We start from the raw sequence: 18,850 nt of genomic DNA on the forward strand, positions 1-18,850 counted from the left end.
GCAGCATCAACTCATGAACGGTATGTGTAAGATTATTGTATTTCTAGAATTTGTATCGACTTATTTTTGGACTACATATTTCTTCAATGTTTAAATTATAACTCGCTTCTTGTGTCATATTAAATATCAATTATATTTTTTTGTTTGGTTTAAATTTTTTTTTTTTAGTTTTAATTTAGTAGCCTCTCGAATCAATCTCGGATCCGCCACTGGATAGTGGGATGGGTGGGTGATGTGTGGTAGTACGGAATATGGAGAATGTTTGGAGGGAGAGAGAGCGAGGGCTGGATTGGCTGTGCGCATCGGCTCCCGCGCCGTCGCTGTGCTGCTGTCACTGGCTTTGCTTCGCGTGGGCGAGCTCCTTTGCCTGGACCAGGGGCCAGCTGTGGCTGCCTGTGGGGCCCGAGACGTGCTTAGGGCATCCAGAACGTATGGTTAAAGGCCAGCGTCGTTTTCAGGGATGCGGGCCCGCAGCGAAATAACAAAAATGGAAAAAAAAAACTCGCCCCTCTCGCGGTATCGCCTTCGCCACTCCGCCTCTCGGCTCGGCTCTCGCGTGAAATTCCACTTTCCCCATCCGCGTCCGCTGCCCCCGGGCCCTCCGCGCTAGCTACCGCTCCCTCCGCCGCCGCCCCCGCCCTATTCCCCACCGCTGCCGGCGCGCGCGTGCTCGACTGATTCCGCGCCCCCACCCCGCAGCGGATTTCACCTCCCGTCGCGGATCTGGTCCGTGGCAGCGGGGGAACAAGGCGAAGAACCCGACCGCGGTTACGACGGCGTAGGGGGCCATCAACGACGACCTAGCTGGGGACGACGTCCGTCGGCGCAGCTCAGCCACGCCCGACCCCTTAAGCGCGACGGCAACAGCAAGGGCGGCACTGGTAAAAATCAATATTTTAACTCTTGCAGTCGGCTCGGGTCTTTGGTTTCCGAAGCCTTTTCTGCTTAACGACTTGTTAGATCATTTTTGCTACGCACGACGTCGACTTTAGCTCTACTTTCGCTGCTGTTCTAGGACCTCCTTAGTCCTTATTCTGCACACACTCCTGTGAAACCTCACTCTGACTGCATGGAAGCCGTGGCCGCCTATATTTCATGTCGCGAAAAACGCGGGCTTTGCCTGTACTCAGTAAACCCTGTCACAGTTAACACAGCAGCCTCGCTGGCATACACGTGCATGGAAGCTAATCGTGTTCTATCTATCGCTGCCTTATTTGGCAATCGACGTTGCGTTTTTATTTTTACATGTACTCTGGGAACGGATTGATTTGATGTACAGGTTGTATTCATTTCTTCCCTTTGTTGCGGTGTCCGCATGGCTCGTTATGCTAGTTCCTGATTCCTTTTGTACGTACATTCTTCGTTTCCGCGTACACTAGCTATCTCTTTCTGCAGCCTCGACGAAACAATAGATGTGTAGAATAAGTCATGCAATGCTTCCTGTTTTTTTCTTTATCAGGCGGCTATGCACAAGGTATTCGGTTCGGCTCCAAGATCACAAGACTGGAGTAACAAAGTTGTGCTTCGCGCTGCGCTGCGCTGCTTCTAGCGAATGGAAGCGGCTGCTCTTGCTCGTAGAACTAGAGCATGGAGGAACTACGGTGTCTATCTACAGTCGCTGAATCTGATGACGCTCCAGCAGAACAGGAGTGCGACCACTTCTCCCTGAGGTAACCATTTTCTATGTCCAATAGTAGTGTGTTTGGTTTGAGGAATGAGATAGTCCATCATCTTCTTACTTCTCATTTTTCTTGTTTGATTTATGGAATTCTTCTTACTTCTCATTTTCTTGTTTGATTTATAGAATGGAATAAGTTGATCCATCACCATTTCATTCATTGCATGCTCATAATTAGTAATAATGTGAGGAATGAGTTCACTCCACCAAACTTGTGGAATAGACATATGAATATGATGCATGCACCACCTCATCTAGAATGGATTGACTCTTCAAACCAAACACCCCCTAGATGTCTGCATTTCTCCATTGACTGCCATTCAACGATGCATCTCTATCTATCTAGCAGTGTAGCACTGTTTAGTGGGTACTGTGTGAGCATGGTTAATTAAGCCTACTTATTATACAGTCATTTGTTGTATGCAAGCATGATACATTGCCATTATTGTGACAATGATTATTCAACGTCCAGGTGAGCATGGTTTGTCATCTTTCTGCCCTATACAGTCATATACTCATATGTTGTCTGCAAGCATGGCACAAGCATGTTGCATGTAAGGAGTGAGGTGGTCAACTAGAGCAGAATGCCATGTGTAATTTTTATATTGTTTTTTTGGATTGTCTTGAGTCATTTAATAAAGTGTTTAGACAGTCCAGAGTTAATATTATTATTATATATTCCCTTTGTTAGCCTTTCGGTTTTGTAATGATTACACTAAATCCTCCATCCTCCTTATTTATGGTTAGTATGCCAGCTAGCTGTTGCCTCACTAATGTATTTCTTCCACTAAAGTGTAAATCACTTTTTTCACAGAAGGTTTCAATTAGTCTTTTATATTATAATTTTATAACACAAGCAACTGGATTTGCGCATATATGTTGTCTCTTCATTCGATGGATAGATCTGGCATATGGTCTAGTATGTTTATGCTCCACACAACTACCTTCTATAGTAGACATTACTTTTTTCACAAAAGGAGTGCATACTTTGAATAAAGTTATATATGGAATTTTGTATTTGCTGAGATGGTTCAGTTTGGTCTCTATACCTTAAAATTGGTCATTAAACCCATGGTTTCAAATGTGATGTGAAGGCTGGGTTCACCTGGATGCCTAGGTGACAAGGCTACAACTGTTCACCAAGGTGAGCTGGGTACACCTGAACGCCTAGGTGACACCTTTGAAACATAGATTGAACCCATATCCTTCCGATAACTATCTTTATATGCTTTTGTGCTCTCAGTTTGAAACGTCTGACATTATACTTGATGATTTTAGCCATATGGTTCTTCCTTTCTGTTTAATACCAGCTAAGTAAAAATGAACGAATGATATAAATGTTTCTTTCTTTATTACACATTCACAAAGTGAGAGGATAAAATGACATCCATGAGTGAAACTGCCTATGCATAACTATTGATTGGGAATTGCTTTTGGATATTGATTCTTTCTTTTTTCTAGAGCAAACATTTGATGATTCGTCTATGCATATATCTTAAGTCTTATTGACGGTTGATGGTTTTGTCAGGGGTTATGTTGCTATGCTTCAGAAGAAGGATCCAAAACTTTGCTCTCATATTTTCCATAACCAGCCACAATATGATGAGCACCATGATTCGTCCCCAGTTTTGGTGTCAAAGTATCATCGATGGGATTGCTCAAGATGTCTTGATAGTGTGGAAGTTTCAGGCCATAGGCCAACATCGGAAAATGTTTCTATGCAGCAGAATGGAATGAATGATGGCTGCTCTATTTCAATTGTTCGGATTTTGCCTAATAGTGTTGATTCCAGAAGACTGTTTTCTTGCACACAGCAATCATCTCAAGGGAATGATCGATTGACCCTTTCAAAGACTGCCCAAGAATGCAATTCAAAATGCAGTTCTCCTGGCAACAAAGCAATTACTGCGATGAATGTTCCAGTAGCTGAAGAAAATGTTCCAGAGGCACTCGTTGATACGAGGGTTCCATCTATAGAAGGTATGGCTGAGCATGTTGAATTCTTAATTATTACTTTTTGTTGTATACAACAAGCTAATATGACAGTATTTTCTCAGTTTTACAGGCCTCTCCCAATAGTATTGATTTGTCAGCAAACATCTTGAATGCTGTCTCGAAGAATGTCCGCGATTTACCTGATGATGTTGAAGAAAATGGCACACAGAATCCACACAGTCTAAAACCTTGTGTGGCGCCAAATGAAGATGAGAATAACATAGCTAATGATGACCTCAATGAGCCTAATGTTTGTAAACCAGTATCTGGGCACAAAAGCAAACAAGTCTGCAACATGGGTCCACGCCGAGCATCGTCAAAAAGAAATGTTGAATCTGATGGTAAGAGGAAAAGGAATAAATCTACTAAACTGCCTGGTATTTCAGATCTCAAATTTTGTCAGAGAAAGCCAAAAAAAGACAAGGCTGTTATCAGAACTCATAGGTTCTGAACAGGTAGGGGTTTCTGCAGATGCCGTTCAAGTGGACCATACTAACAGTGTTGATCTCTGTGAGGGTGGTAAAAGAAAAATGCACCTTGAGGTTGGAAAAGGTAATGACACTACTAATCAGCAAGTGGACGAAATCCAGTCAAGAGCTGTCAAGAACAAGGCAAAATACACAGGAGTAGACAAGTTAGAAGATGGATCCTCTCTAATGAACTGGCTGAAAAGCACTAATAAGAAAGTTAGAACAAAGAAAAAAGACTCAGAACACAAGAATCTTGATTCCTCTTCTATTTCAAGGTCTTACCCAGATATAGTTGCTTCTAATGATATGCATCATGATTTTCTACCCTCAGTTGGGGATGTGGGCCAGGCAAATGTACCATCTACTACCAGTGCCAAGCATGGGAATGGAAATGCACAGAATGACAAACTGGAGCAAAATATGCAGAAGATGGATGGCCTGTGTGAAAATGAATCTAGAAACTTGAAACAGAGGTTCTTCTCAAATGAAAAATCAACGATTTTGCTAAAGAGAAAGCTACTGTCCACTTCGGTTGTCCATGATGAGAACATTGAGAACAGTAATATAAAGAGAGATATGCTCAGGTCAGATGATTTGCCTCAAATGGAACCTGAAGGCTCTGTACAGAGATGTTTGGCAAAGGTATGATTAAACATAAAGAATTCTACTGAAAATTTATAATTAGATTATTACATTCATTTACGTGTTTTACCTACTTTTGCTGACTTGAATTGGGGACCTTTGTCCAGCATAGGATTTTTAATCCCTTTAATGTTAATGCATTTGTGTCTATGCCACTTTGCTCCCATACCATCCATGCTTTCCGTTGTGTACACCACTAGGATTTTTTGACACTTTTTATGACATTTGAGTTCACAAGTTTGCACGCATGCCAACTGAACTAGTTATTTGTGTGTGACTAGTTTGGGATGTCATGAGCAAATTAGCGAATCCCAAATGACATTTACTTCTTTATAAACTATATATATAGACACACACACACACACAATGGTGCAAGCAATAGGAAATCCGTACTGAATTTACTCTGCTTGTATACAAATATTGTACTCTCTTCTCGTTACCACAGGTTTCTCTTGGTAAACAAAAGATCCAGAATGTGTCTGGCCTCCACAAGAAGAATATACCAAAGAATAAGAAAGGAAAGCAGAAGGTGCACAAGAAACAGAATGTGATAGACGACTTCCCCATGGACATTGTTGAACTTCTCGCCAGAAATCAGCATGAGAGACAGTTGATGACTGACACCAATTCTTTGGAAAACTGTCATACTCAACCCAAGGTAGCTCAAGTTGATTGTGCTGCATTTGCAGCCAAGGGTTGTCCCACCAATGCATCAAATGAGTTCAACACTAATTTCCAAAAATCTTTGGCATCGGAAAGTAAGCAGAAGTCCTTACAGGATCAAGCATCACCCAGTACAGAGGCTGCCAATGTGAATCCGCAGGATTTACATACTCAGAAGTCATCACAGTGTCATGCAGCATCCAGCACCAGCACCGAGGTTCCAAATGGTCAGCCTCCAGAATCACAAATGCAAAATTCGCTTCAGGTTCATGTGTTACCCATCAAACGGTCTTTCATTGTGTACCCTTCAAAATTACCTGTCCTTGATGACATTTTGGAGTGTACCCAAGAACAACAGACACAATTCCACAGGGATGGAGGGGTCACCATTGCATGTACCTCACCTATGTTTTCACATCATCAACATATTGCTGAAGTGCCTGCTCGGAGCTGGAGGAATAACGGGGAAAAGAAGTTAATGTGGGATTCTTTCAAGACAGCTTCAAGAAATTCACCAACATCGTCATATGGTTTTCAATTCGGAAACAGGCTTCAAGAAGTTCATTCATCTCCCAGTCATGCTTATGGAGCTTCTAGTAACTATGCAGCTCACCAGCCAGTAATTGTGGCTGTAGATCAGCCGAGAAGTGTTCCAAGCACAACATCGACTATGGAGGCTGGTAGGTTGTATGATCGAAGGATTCCTGGACAGTCAGGCCTCTACCCAAAAGAGCCTATGCCTGCAACACATCTTCTGAGATTGATGGACTCATCAACAGCTCCAGACTTCACAAACTATCAAAGAGCTAACAGGCGCCAGATGGAACATCAAACACAAACTCTGGATTCACAATATACACAGCATGATCAGTATAATGGGTCACTGAGCACATCATATGGAAGACACATAACTGGAAAGGTTCCACCGACACTGCAAGACTTATCTCGGCGTCAGGTCCAGCAAAACCTGCACAGGCCTTTACGCCCTCATCCTCGGGTGGGCGTGCTTGGTTCGTTGCTGCAGCAGGATATCGCAAACTGGTATGAAAACTGCGGGCCGCCACAGTCTGGATACAGGCTGGGCGTTTCTAAAGGGACGGCATCGCTTGATATGAACAGACATGGAAACTACGAGACCTTGAACTCAGGAGTGTTCACAGCAGGATGGAATGCCCTTCAATTGGGTTCTGTTAGCTCTCTTGCCGATCCAGAGTACCGGTTGCCAAGGTATGGTACAGGTCAGCCTTGTACAGGTGGCAATGGGAGAACGGTTCACCCGTTGGATAAGCTTGTGCGAAAGGATATCTGTGTGACTAACAGAAACCCAGCTGATTTTACTGTAATTAGTGACATGAATGAGTATATGAGAAGCCTTTGAGTGTGAGGCAGGGAGGAGCGTTGTAGTTGAATACGTTTAGATCGATAAATTTCACCTTATCAGTGCCAAGCAATCATCATTGATATAGAGGAAGGCTTTGTCGAATCTTCTGCAAGGTAAAAAAAAAAAAGATCCTGTCTTCCCTCTTATTTCTATTTGTTAACAGAATCACTTAGATGAAACTTGAAGCATTTCTTACTTTAGATGGATGGTGCATGCAGGCTCTTTGTAAGACATTGATGGATGTTCTGTTTCCTGGAGGCAGAGCAACAGCTACCATAGAGCCAGGTGCAGCCTCCAGTTCATTGTCTGCAAATGTTTTATACATAGGCGAAGAACTGATGTCGGGTTGCCATGGAAAACCCTAATAAACTTATATTTTGTAGATAAGCAAATGTACAAGGGAAGCATGTGAGTTTTTTTTTTGGGTACTCCTGTCCCAGAATAAACTGCATTCTGCAGTTCAAAATTTGCCCCAAAGGAATGGCCCATATAGGTTTGAGATCTAATGCACTCTAGTCTAGCAGGTGTACCAGCTTACTGTACCAACAAAAACAATTCTGACTTGTCAGAAAAAAAATCCCTCCGTCCGGAGTATGTACCAAAGGGGGTAAGCTATGTCATGTGGTTGAGCAATGTTGGTCAACTCGTTCTGGCTCCGAGTGTTGTATAGCATCAGACTGCCCTGATGAACAGCCTATTAAAAGACTGCACTGATGATTCTTCTTTGTTGTATCGTGATCTAAGTCTGAAAACGCAGCTGGATTTCAGAAGTCATGGAGTCCGAACTGTCAGGAGCCGCTCACGCGGTCCAGTAGGACATCATGGATGTAGTGTTAATGTGATCCCACAACACAAGCTCCAGATCCAGGTTCAGTCAGTCTGTCTCTAACAGGAGACTATACACTTCTCTATTCTAAGTATAGAGAAAATTTCATTTTATCGACTCCAATGATGTTCATTAAAGTCTTCTATATGGATGATATTTCTTTATCATTTATACAGAGAGTATCCTATCTATACTTTCTCTGTGCCTCCTTGTTCATGTACAAGCAATGTAAACAACGTGCTAGGAAGAGGAGTGTCACTGATAGTTGAGTCTTCATCCAACGTTGGAGGTGCATTGCATCTTCCTCTTTCCATCCAATCTCTAATGGCTTTATTATGCCTATGTAATGATAGATCCATGAAGGCCAAGGCAGGATCAAACTCACTAGGCTCTGGTGTACCAGTTGCTCGTTGGATGCGAAGATGAAGGTTGTAGTTAACGAACACAAGCTCATGTAATTTCAAGTAGTCGAGTTTGTTGCGGAGCTTTGTGTGGATGAAGGCGAAAGTACTCCAGTTGCGCTCACACCCACTCGACGAGGCACACAGTGATAGTAGCCGCTTAGCAACACGTTGAAGTGTTGGCGTATCTGATCCAAACATGGACCACCAACTCGAAGGAGAAGTCCCACGGTCAACGACCATTCTCCTTGCAAGCTCACTCGAGAAGTCTCCAATCTTCCTCTTGAAGAAGTCATACTCTTGGAGTGCCATTGCAGCAGTATTCGAATCAAACATCCTTTCAACACCCTTACGAAGATCTGTCATGAGATTGTTCGTCGCCCCCATGACATAGTTCACATATGGATGCAAGGCACACACTGGTTGCACATATGTGTCTGTCATGACAGTGTTCATTTTAGCATCAACCACATCCATGATCGTGTTGTAGCGGGCGCTGTCATTCTCAAACTTACTTTGATATGTGTGTTTGGTGTTTGTGTATTGCATGTGCACCTCACCAAGTGTTGGACTTTTCTCCTGATCAACAAATGTTAGGAACATATACAGAGGTTCAACTTCATCTAAAACATATTGCATGTTCTCCCACAATTCAACATTGGTGATGTTGTCGAAAGCATATCTTTCCATTTCAGTTAGGAAGTAACTTGAGTGCCTGATTTCTGGTGACATAAACCATACCATGAACTTATCATTCCTTCTCATGAAACTTTCCAAGAACATGTAGTTAGTGCCAAATCTGGTAGCATTCCATTTCACTAACTAACCTCTGATTGCTTTCTTCATCATACTGTGTAAACTTGATGAGTTGTACATCCAACTACATATCCTTTGGGCGCTTTGAATCATTGAATCATCGCTTCATGATGTGCTCACTTCCCAATCGGGTACCACAGATCCTTTATGTCTGGAGGAACAGAGGGACATTTCTTGTCATTCTTCCCTCTATGCGCGAGATGCTCCTTCAATCGAGTATCACTCCCTTCGCTCTTTGTTTCTCTACAATACTTGCATATGAAACCTGTGTCAATCTTATCTTCGTGCAACCAGACTCTATCTCTTTCTATTTCTCTATCTCTATCTTCATCTGACATGTCTCCTACAGATGTGGCAAAAATATCATATAACTTGAAACAATAACTAAACCATAACTAATACATAAACCATAAGTCATCACATCTATAATAACAATATCAAATCATATTTACAATAGTAGTAAATAATATTATGAGTTATATATATAACTAACATGAACGAAATCTAACAATAACTATGTATTAAGTTATTAACACAAACATGAACGAATTCTGAAAACCTAAACATTAAAAAACCAAATCTAGGCACTAAATATCTAAAACGGAGCTAAATCTTGGTACTATAACCGGTTTAACGGTAGTAATACATGATTTACCTCTCTCTGTGGGCGGTTTACTGTTGGTTTTGCGGTGGAAACCGCCGGCGAGGGGAACCTGCGACGACGGATGGGGCAGCGGCGAAGCGGGCGGTAAACCGCTCCTGATCGGTGCTTTATCGCGCGTAACTGCCGGTAAAAGGCGCGGAGGCCGCGGTTTTTGCGTGTGCAGCGACAACGGGTTTTGTGGGCTCTCAGAGGTAAGGGAATAGGGAAAGTGAGGGGAGCTGGAGAGAAGAGGGATATTTAGATTTTTTGTTAATGGATCCATAAAGGATCCATACATTTTTCTATTTTATAGGCTAAACTAGTTTAAATTTAAATATCTTATATACCAAATTACTCAGTTTTAATTTTTTAAATTTAACTGAATTTTAAAAAAATGCTGGTAAACTGTTACCGTCTACCGGCAGTTTTGGTAAACCGAGCGGCGGTTTTTCTATTACTCAGGGCATATCTAACTACTCTTCGTACGCCAAAATTAAAGCGCCGTGAATGCATGCGTCAGGTATAGGGACACGCATGGTGTGGTGACGTACACGTACACACGGTGGCGAACTCTTTCCTGCTGCTGCTCCACCCACTACACAACTGCGCAGCGTGCTGCAACTTTAGGGCATGTACAACGCTGTTTAATACGACGTGTCTTATACCGTGTCTAGGGAGGTAACTGTAAAATTTCCGAAGACTCGATCCTTGGCGAAGCCACCGTTCCTCGCGCATGGCTCGAGGCAAAGATACGATGTCGTCGCTCCGTTGTACGACGCCGGTCGTCTCTTCGGCATCCGGTGCTCCCGTTCATCTGTTTGGTCATCACTTTTGCATCACTAGTCCTGTCCATCCGTTTTGCCATGAATCAGAAAAAAACAGGTTCTCCCGTTCGTCGCCCGGCCGCCGCCGCCGCCATCCCTTCCGGCTCCCCGTCCGACTGCCGTTACCCCTCTCTTCTAGATGCCCTCCAGATGCCCTCCCCCACCGCGAGATTCCCCATTCACGTTCCCCTTGCTGCTGGCAACAACATCCCCTCCCGAACCCCCTCCCCTGCCGGCGCACACTTCACCGGTGGCGCCCGCCGTCCATTCGCCGCCCCAGCACGTGTACCATCCCCGGCAAGCCACACATTCATGGATCTGCTTGAAAGGTAACATTCCTGTAAATATCACGTAGATTCAGCTAGAGTTCCTTTGATCTCGTAGGTCTGTGCTTGCAACTGATCTTGTAGGTCTGTTCTTAGCACACAGTAATCTATTCTTTGCAAATTTCTTTGATCCCATATATCTGTTCTTGCAATTGGTTAAGTCGTAGATCTATTCTTGCAATTGATGTAGCAACAACAATGAATTCTATATCGTTAATGGACAGGTTTGCCATATAAGTAAATACTACCATATCTTTTGAGAAATCCTGCAGGTTCTTTGCCTTTTTATTTGAGTACTATACTACCTTATATAATATAGACAACATTATTCAATCTTGATGAAAATATATGTCTGCAACAAAATTCATTGAACTATATGTAATCACTGCACCAGTTATCTTTTACAGTTTGCAAATTACAGATTTTGGCTAATACTCCCTTTTGTTCAGTTCTAACAGTTTCATGCATTACATGGTGGATGATCAACAACGAAACCTCCCCGAGAACTCTCATTTTGTTGGAACAACATCTCATGTCATTCAGATCGATGGAAAAAATGAAGAAGTTAGGAAGGATACTCGACTAATTTGGAAAACAGATGAAAATGTTAGAGTGGTATGTCATTAGCTGAACTTGTGTTAGCATCATTAACAGTTTTATTTTAGGTGAATGACTGAACTGTGTCTTGATTGTGTTCTATGTAGACGAGTGCTTGGTTGAAGCATTCCATCGACTCATTGAGTGGAAACAATAAAAAAGGAGATAAATACTGGGAGGACGTATCGAAGGAGTACAATCTTACTACTGAGAAACCTAGATGGAGGACTAAAACTCAGGTAAAGGAGAGGTGGCACAAGTTAAATAGGTGGACAAACCTATTCAATGATTGTTGGTTGAAAGCTAGGAATATATACACTAGTGGGTATTCAGACCAGATGTGGATTGATAAAGCTCACAAGTTCTATGAGGAAGAAAACAATGGGTCTCATTTTGTGTTTATGGATGTTTGGAACATGGTTCGTAATGAGGCAAAATGGTTATCTTATAATGACCGCAGCAACCAAAATAAAAGGAAGGAGATGGACAACAGCAACCCAATAGTAGATGAAGGCGAAGATATCGAGCTCCCTAGACCCATTGGACAGAAGGCTGCTAAGAAGGCTGCTTTTGAGGCAAATGGGAAGGTTGCTAAGAAGGCTGTTTTTGAGGCAAAAGGGAAAGAACGCCGAGTTGATGAGCTGGACAGATTTGAAAAGATTCAAAATGGTTGCCATGCCAATCGTATGAAGGTTCTTGAAATGCAACAAAAGATAAGCAATGACAAGATTGAGGCATCAAAATTATCTCTGCAAGCAGCAAAGGATGAGAAGGAAGCAAAGTTGTTGGAAAAAGAGTCCAAGATGCTGGAAAAAGAGTCCAAGATGCTAGAAACTTACTCTTGTCTCCTCAAGCAAGACATGTCTGCAATGCCTGATGAAATTCGAGCTGAACACATTGCTGCACTCAAAAGTTTGAGAAAAAAATTATTTCCAGATTCTTAGTAGTGTCTTGTTCCAGTTCTAATGTCTTGTTTTTATTATTATCTGAATTTGTCATGTCTGTGTGAAACTGGAATGTGAGACAGTGTCTTGTTTTTATTATTATCTGAATTTGTCATGTCTGTGTGAAACTGGAATGTGAGACAGTGTCTTGTTTTTATTATTATCTGAATTTGTCATGTCTGTGTGAAACTGGAATGTGAGACAGGCATGTGAGACATCGATTTTAATTATTATATGAATTTACACGTGTATGCTTTTACATGTGAGACAGGCGTGTGAAACTGGAATGTGAGACAGGCGTGTGAAACTGGAATGTGAGACAGTGTATATGTACTATCTACTTTGCTGCATGCATGCGTGTCTGCTTTACACGTGTGGGATGATAAATAGCTACCAATTAAAAACCACTTTCCATCCAATATAGAATACAAAAGGAGTTTAGTCCTTTCAATATATTAAGCATGTATAATATAGATACAGCGTCACGGTTCTCCAAATATAAAATACATCTAAGACACAGTTAAATATAAAGGACGTATATAAAAACCTTGTATCTTAAATTAATGCTTCGTATTCTTTATATTAAAGAATGATTGATCAACTACGCGCGTCTACTATTGGTGTTGGCAATGTGAGATTTGGAAGACACAGGTTAACTCATACGACGCAACACCGATGTTGTTTCTTCACTCTTGAGCGATGATCTAGAGTCGTGGCTTCAACAAGAGCCGTTTCTTGGTTGTTTTTGCAATTAGCCCCTAGACACGACTCAAGATATGGGTTATTAATTAGTTTTGTACATATCCTAATCCTCTCGCTCCCAAACAAATCGTGCCCTCGGGAAGCTCGGGCCCAAAAGGAGAACAAAGAGGAAAGAGCTGGATTAGGTCCAGGTCAAAATCAGAATGAACGGCACCGGTTAATGATGATATATAAATAAATAAAGTAAGGCGTCGACATCGGAGCCGAATTTTTTGCATTTTGGTCCTTAATCGGAAAAAAATTCACGTTTAGACCCTAGAAAATTTTAATGTCATTTTTGGACCCTTTACTCGGCGCCGTAGCCTGTGGCGCCGAGGTAACACAGCTCGGCGCCATAGGCTATGGCGCCGAGGTACGTGCTGCGTTGGCACAAACGGACATCGTGACGCCGACATGGTACCGAGCTCGGCGCCATAGATCTTGGCGCCGAGCTCCATTCTGTATAGAAAACTTGTCTAGCTCAGTTGGTAAAATACAAGGCTCTTAACCTTGTGGTTGTGGGTTCGAGCCTCATGGTGTGCGTTTTTAATACCTTTTGTCTTTGTCACTTATTTGTTTTTTTTTTGTCCATATTTTTCGTTTATGTCGCTGATTTGTATGTCATGATTTATTTCTCATCCAATTTTATTTTTGTGACTGATTTATTTATTCGTCCATATTTTTTTATCCGGCGAGCACATCAGTTGTGTGCCACAGTGCTCACAAGCCGTCAACTTCTCCTCTTGTTTGCTCAGCTAACCACAATAAAAATCAAATGAGAACACTCTTACTTCAATCGTGATCAAATAAAAATATTATATTTTCATTGAGTTCTTTTGAACATAAATTTTAAATACATAATAACATATTCCCAGTAAAAAGAAGCACACATATTCATCTTTTTTTTCTTCTGCACTAAATAAAAATATACTCTATTATATACTTGTCTCATGGATGATATATTTTAGAATTTACTGCATATACAGCTGTTGTGCTCGCCGGATAAAAAAAATCTAGACGAATAAACAAATCAGTCATAAAAATAAAACTGGATGAGAAATAAATCAGGACGGACAAATCAACGACATAAACGAAAAATATGGACAACAAAAAAAATAAATAAGTGACAAAGACAAAAAGTATTAAAAAACGCCCACCATGGGGCTCGAACCCACAACCACAAGGTTTAAGAGCCTTGTATTTTACCAACTGAGCTAGCCAAGTTTTCTGCACAAAATGGAGCTCAGCGCCAAGATCTATGGCGCCGAGCTCGGTACCACGTCGGCGCCACGACGTCCGTTTCTGCCAACGCAGCACGTACCTCGGCGCCATAGCCTATGGCGCCGAGCTGTGTTACCTCGGCGCCATAGGCTACGGCGCCGAGTAAAGGGTCAAAAATGTCATTAAAATTTTCTAGGGTCCAAACGTGAATTTTTTTCCGATGAAGGACCAAAATGCAAAAAATTCGGACATCGGAGGGGGGTAATTAATTTTAAATGATGAGGCGCGCCCGCTTTTGGCGCGGCAGCGTAACCGCGTCGACTAGCACACCCCAGGTGGCTCCTCTCCGCCACCGCCGCGTCACCCGCAGCAGCCGGCCGGGCGCGAGCGCCACGTGCCACCACTCGCGGCGGCCCTGCCTAGCTGCCGTCCTTTCTTCCTTTCTCCTTTCCCTTTATTTCCCCGCGGCTCGCGGAAAGCGCCACGGCCGGCCATGGGCCACGCCGCCGCGCTATCCATGGCTAACTGTAGCTGTAGCTTATGACATGGGCTAGTTCAGTCCATATCTTAATTTGATAGATGGTGAAGCCTAACGATCACCACTCCGATCGATCGATTGATCGGCCGGTATTATATATTTATCCGGCTGGGATGATGCATACTGCTTATTAGTACTGCCAGTCATTTCATCGGCGGCGCATGCAGCCATGGGTCTCTCCTCGTCCCTTTCCGACCTATCTGGGGCCATGATGGCCTCCGATCCGATGACTGCAACAACTTACAACTGCACTACTGCATCGATCCATATATCTGCAGTAATAAGCAAATGGACATGTACATCCATCGTCGATGCTGATGCTGCATGCTGATGATCCATTATATATTCCATGTGTCGGCAATCATGTATACCCAAACGAATTAATGTGTGGCTACGCTAGTTTATTTATGCACGCCACTCACGGACAAGCCGGTCGAAATTAAGCTACATATCATCAAAAATAGCTTATTTTCGGTAACATTAGCCTGTTTTCGACGACCTCTGGCCGCTGAAAAAATTTAGCCGAAAATAAAAACTTATAAAACTAATAATGTAATATTACCACATACTAATATAAAACTAATGCCACAAATATAATATGCTACTAATCACTGAACCACATACGCCACTAATAAATTAATGGATGGGATGGCGCGATGGAGGGAGTAGCAGTGACGACGCGGCAACGTCGGGGAAGAAAGAGAAGAAAGCCAGGAACCGGTTTAAATCCGTTTATTTTCGACGGCTAAGGTCTTCGGTCGCTAAAAATAACTTTATTTTTAGCAGCTGACGGTCTTATTTTCGACGATCAGGGTACGACCACCAAAAATAAGTTTGGCCACAGAAAATCGTATGCAGTAGTGTTGTGCGCGTGAATGCTGTGTCATACGCCGGTCGCCAAACCATCGTGCTGAAACCTTCAGATGCAGCGTGTCGTCATGTGCATGCATTCCATTGCTCATTAAGCAATAATATGATCTGGCAGATGAGTTCAGTGAAACCGACGTTTTTTTATTCTTCTCAACCTACCACTGCGACAGATAACGTTGTGCGAGTCTTGGTTTTTACGAGATTTCTTTATTCGTGTGACCGTGCATGCGTTACATATATGCAAAAAAAAAAAATCATCGGAAAAGTCTTTTGGCAGCTCCTCCGGATACCATTAGTATATATACTATTTTGTAGTTTTCTTAGACCTAAAAAGAATGATCCAATTTCGTTGACATGCGAAGGCAGAGAGGCCTTCAGGGAAAGATAAAGGAGGTGGCGCCAGTCAGAATCGACGTCGAGCACCGGGAAAAAAAAATGCCGCCAATCCTGATATCGAGTATTAGTCATCCATAGTACTCCTATATTTTTTATTTTACATATAGATGGCTCCATTTTTCTACCGATGTATAGTGCCCAATGTTCACGCGGCCCATCTAAAACCAACCTCGGTGTGGCTCGCCGTGTCCTGAACAGACCCCCCCCCCCCCCCCCCCCCCCACCCAAACCATGGGACGTTAGTATAGGCCCCACGACACAAATTTCAGGAGTCTCCCTATCGACTCCACATCCCTTTTTTACACGGCTCACTGTTCACGGCACCAGTTAGGGCGTGTTTGCCGCCATGGCCCAGCAGCCTGGCTGCGCTCCCAGACTGCAGCTCCCGTGTTTGTGTTGTCTGGTGTCGGCGTTTCGACCCCGGGGGTCCCTGGACCGACGAGTAAATTGTCGCCGCGTGCACCAGCCCAGATGGGTCGGCGCGAGACGGAGCACGAAGGGGGAAAGTCAGAGGGAGACAGGCGTAAAAGGGGAAACCCGCGGCCTTCGTGTTTGTCCCGCGCCCAGGTCGGGTGCGCTTGCAGTAGGGGGTTACAAGCGTCCGCACTCGCGCGCACCCACCGTAACAAAACGCAACCGAGAAAGGCCGGTCCCCTTGCAAAAAAGTGTGACAAAAGCCTCCAAGCGAGTATTAACACTCCCTTCGAGGCTCGGGGGCTACTGTCGGGGACCATAATTAGGGGTACCCCCAAGACTCCTAATCTCAGCTGGTAACCCCCATCAGCACAAAGCTGCAAAGGCCTGATGGGTGCGATTAAGTCAAGGCTCGGTCCACACAAGGGACACGATCTCGCCTCGCCCGAGCCCAGCCTCGGGCAAGGGCAGCCGACCCCGGAGGATTTACATCTCGCCCGAGGGCCCCCTCAAGCAACGGACACACCTTCGGCTCGCCCGAGGCCCGGTCTTCGCCAAGAAGCAACCTCGGCCAAATCGCCACGACGACCGACCGTATCGCAGGAGCATTTAATGCAAAGATGGCCTGACACCTTATCCTGACGCGCGCCCTTCAGTCGACAGAGCCGAAGTGACCGCAGTCACTTCGCCGCTCCACTGACCGGCCTGACAAGAGGACAGCGTCGCCTGCGCCGCTCCGACTGCTGTGCCACTCGACAGAGTGAGGCTGACAGCAGCCAAGTCCGGCCTCGGGTGCCATAGGAAGCTCCGCCTCGCCCGACCCCAGGGCTCGGACTCGGCCTCGGCCCCGGAAGACGACGAACTCCGCCTCGCCCGACCCGAGGGCTCGGACTCGGCCTCGGCCCCGAAAGACGACGAACTCCGCCTCGCCCGACCCCAGGGCTCGGACTCAGCACTGGCCTCAGCCGACGGTCTTGAAAGTTCCCTATGCCCGGGAACAGGATCTAGATGTCGCCTAGAGGAGGGGTGAATAGGCGAATAATAATTATCACTTTATAACTCGAAATTCTTACTCTACTCGAAGGCTGGATCGCAGTGGAATGAAAGACCCTTCGAGTAGGTTGCAGCGGAATTGAAGTTCCTGTCTTAAAATACCCTGCACTTCGAAGACAGCTTATACCACATATGTCGGGGACCATAATTAGGGGTACCCTCAAGGCTCCTAATTCTCAGCTGGTAACCCCCATCAGCATAAAGCTGCAAAGGCCTGATGGGTACGATTAAGTCAGGGATTAGTCCATTCAAGGGACTCGATCACGCCTCGCCCGAGCCTAGCCTCGGACAAGGGCAGCCGACCCCGGAGGATCTCCGTCTCGCCCGAGGCCCCCCTCCAACGGCGAACATATTTCCGGCTCGCCCGAGACCCTGTCTTCGCCAAGAAGCAACCTTGACCAAATCGCCGCACCGACCGACCAAATCGCAGGAGCATTTAATGCAAAGGTGGCCTGACACCTTTATCCTGATGTGCGCCCCCCAGCTGACAGAGCAGAAGTGACCGCCGTCACTTCGCCGCTCCACTGACCGGCCTGACAGAAAGACAGCGCCGCCTGCGCCGCTCTGACTGCGGTGCCACTTGACAGAGTGAGGCTGACAGGCAGTCAGGCCCGGCCGCAGGCACCATAGGAAGCTCCGCTTCGCCCGACCCAGGGCTCGGACTCGGGCTAAGCCCCGGAAGACAGCGAACTCCGCTCCGCCCGACCCAAGGCTCGGACTCAGGCTAAGCCCTAGAAGACGACGAACTCCGCTCCGCCCGACCCAGGGCTCGGACTTGGGCTCAGCCCCAGAAGACGACGAACTCCGCTCCGCCCGACCCAGGGCTCGGACTTGGGCTCAGCCCCAGAAGACGACGAACTCCGCTCCGCCTGACCCAGGGCTCGGACTTGGGCTCAGCCCCAGAAGACGACGAACTCTGCTTCGCCCTACCCCAGGGCTCGGACTCCGCCCTGGCCTCAGCCGACGGTCTCCGCCTCGCCCGAACCAGGGGCTCGGACGTGACCTCGGCCACGGAAGACAGACTCGACCTCGGCTTCGGAGGAGCTTCCACATCGCCCAACCTAGGGCGCAGACCAGCCACGTCAACAGGAGGCGCCATCATCACCCTACCCCGAGCTGACTCAGGCCACGGGGAACAAGACCGGCGTCCCATCTGGCTCGCTCCGCCAGATAGGCAATGATGGCGCCCCGCATACTCTATGACGACGGCGGCTCTCAGCCCCCTTACGGAAGCAAGAGGACGTCAGCAAGGACTCAACAGCTCCGACAGCTGTCCCTCCGCCAGGCTCCAGCACTCCTCCGACGGCCACGACATCACACCAGCTGGGTGCCAAAATCTCTCCGGCTGCCACGACGACATGTACTTAGGGCGCTAGCTCTCCTCCGCTAGACACGTAGCACTCTGCTATAC

At 45.3% G+C, this 18,850-nt stretch overlaps 2 protein-coding genes across 3 annotated transcripts; one reads left to right on the plus strand and one right to left on the minus strand.

Annotated features, from left to right (window-relative positions):
• Positions 1 to 455: 455 nt before the first annotated feature.
• Positions 456 to 7,772, plus strand: LOC103635904 (Embryonic flower 1-like protein). 2 transcript variants are annotated; one of them, XM_008658282.4, is made up of 7 exons: positions 461 to 881; positions 1,460 to 1,670; positions 3,207 to 3,658; positions 3,736 to 4,785; positions 5,231 to 6,942; positions 7,048 to 7,114; positions 7,213 to 7,772. In XM_008658282.4, the coding sequence occupies exons 4-5, from the start codon at positions 3,901 to 3,903 to the stop codon at positions 6,824 to 6,826; spliced, it is 2,481 nt and encodes an 826-aa protein (XP_008656504.1). In that variant the 5' UTR covers positions 461 to 881; positions 1,460 to 1,670; positions 3,207 to 3,658; positions 3,736 to 3,900; the 3' UTR covers positions 6,827 to 6,942; positions 7,048 to 7,114; positions 7,213 to 7,772. The 2 variants fall into 2 exon arrangements, with proteins under 2 accessions (XP_035817696.1, XP_008656504.1); XM_035961803.1 differs by having other exon boundaries at positions 456 to 881; positions 7,048 to 7,772.
• Positions 7,773 to 7,821: 49 nt separating this feature from the next.
• Positions 7,822 to 8,746, minus strand: LOC103637281 (uncharacterized). Its single transcript, XM_008659507.2, has one exon. The coding sequence runs from the start codon at positions 8,744 to 8,746 to the stop codon at positions 7,844 to 7,846; it is 903 nt and encodes a 300-aa protein (XP_008657729.1). The 3' UTR covers positions 7,822 to 7,843.
• Between the last annotated feature and the right edge of the window lie 10,104 nt (positions 8,747 to 18,850).

The sequence above is a fragment of the Zea mays genome, chromosome 8 (genome assembly GCF_902167145.1).
Source record: "Zea mays cultivar B73 chromosome 8, Zm-B73-REFERENCE-NAM-5.0, whole genome shotgun sequence".
Classification (NCBI taxonomy): Eukaryota; Viridiplantae; Streptophyta; class Magnoliopsida; order Poales; family Poaceae; genus Zea; species Zea mays.

Bases quoted from the DNA above. Each gene is read 5' to 3' on its own strand.
- LOC103635904 (XM_035961803.1), top strand. From the start codon at position 3,901: ATGATGACCTCAATGAGCCTAATGTTTGTAAACCAGTATCTGGGCACA. The intron at 4,786-5,230 runs GTATGATTAAAC...TCGTTACCACAG, and splicing joins TACAGAGATGTTTGGCAAAG to GTTTCTCTTGGTAAACAAAA.
- LOC103637281 (XM_008659507.2), bottom strand. From the start codon at position 8,746: ATGGAAAGATATGCTTTCGACAACATCACCAATGTTGAATTGTGGGAG.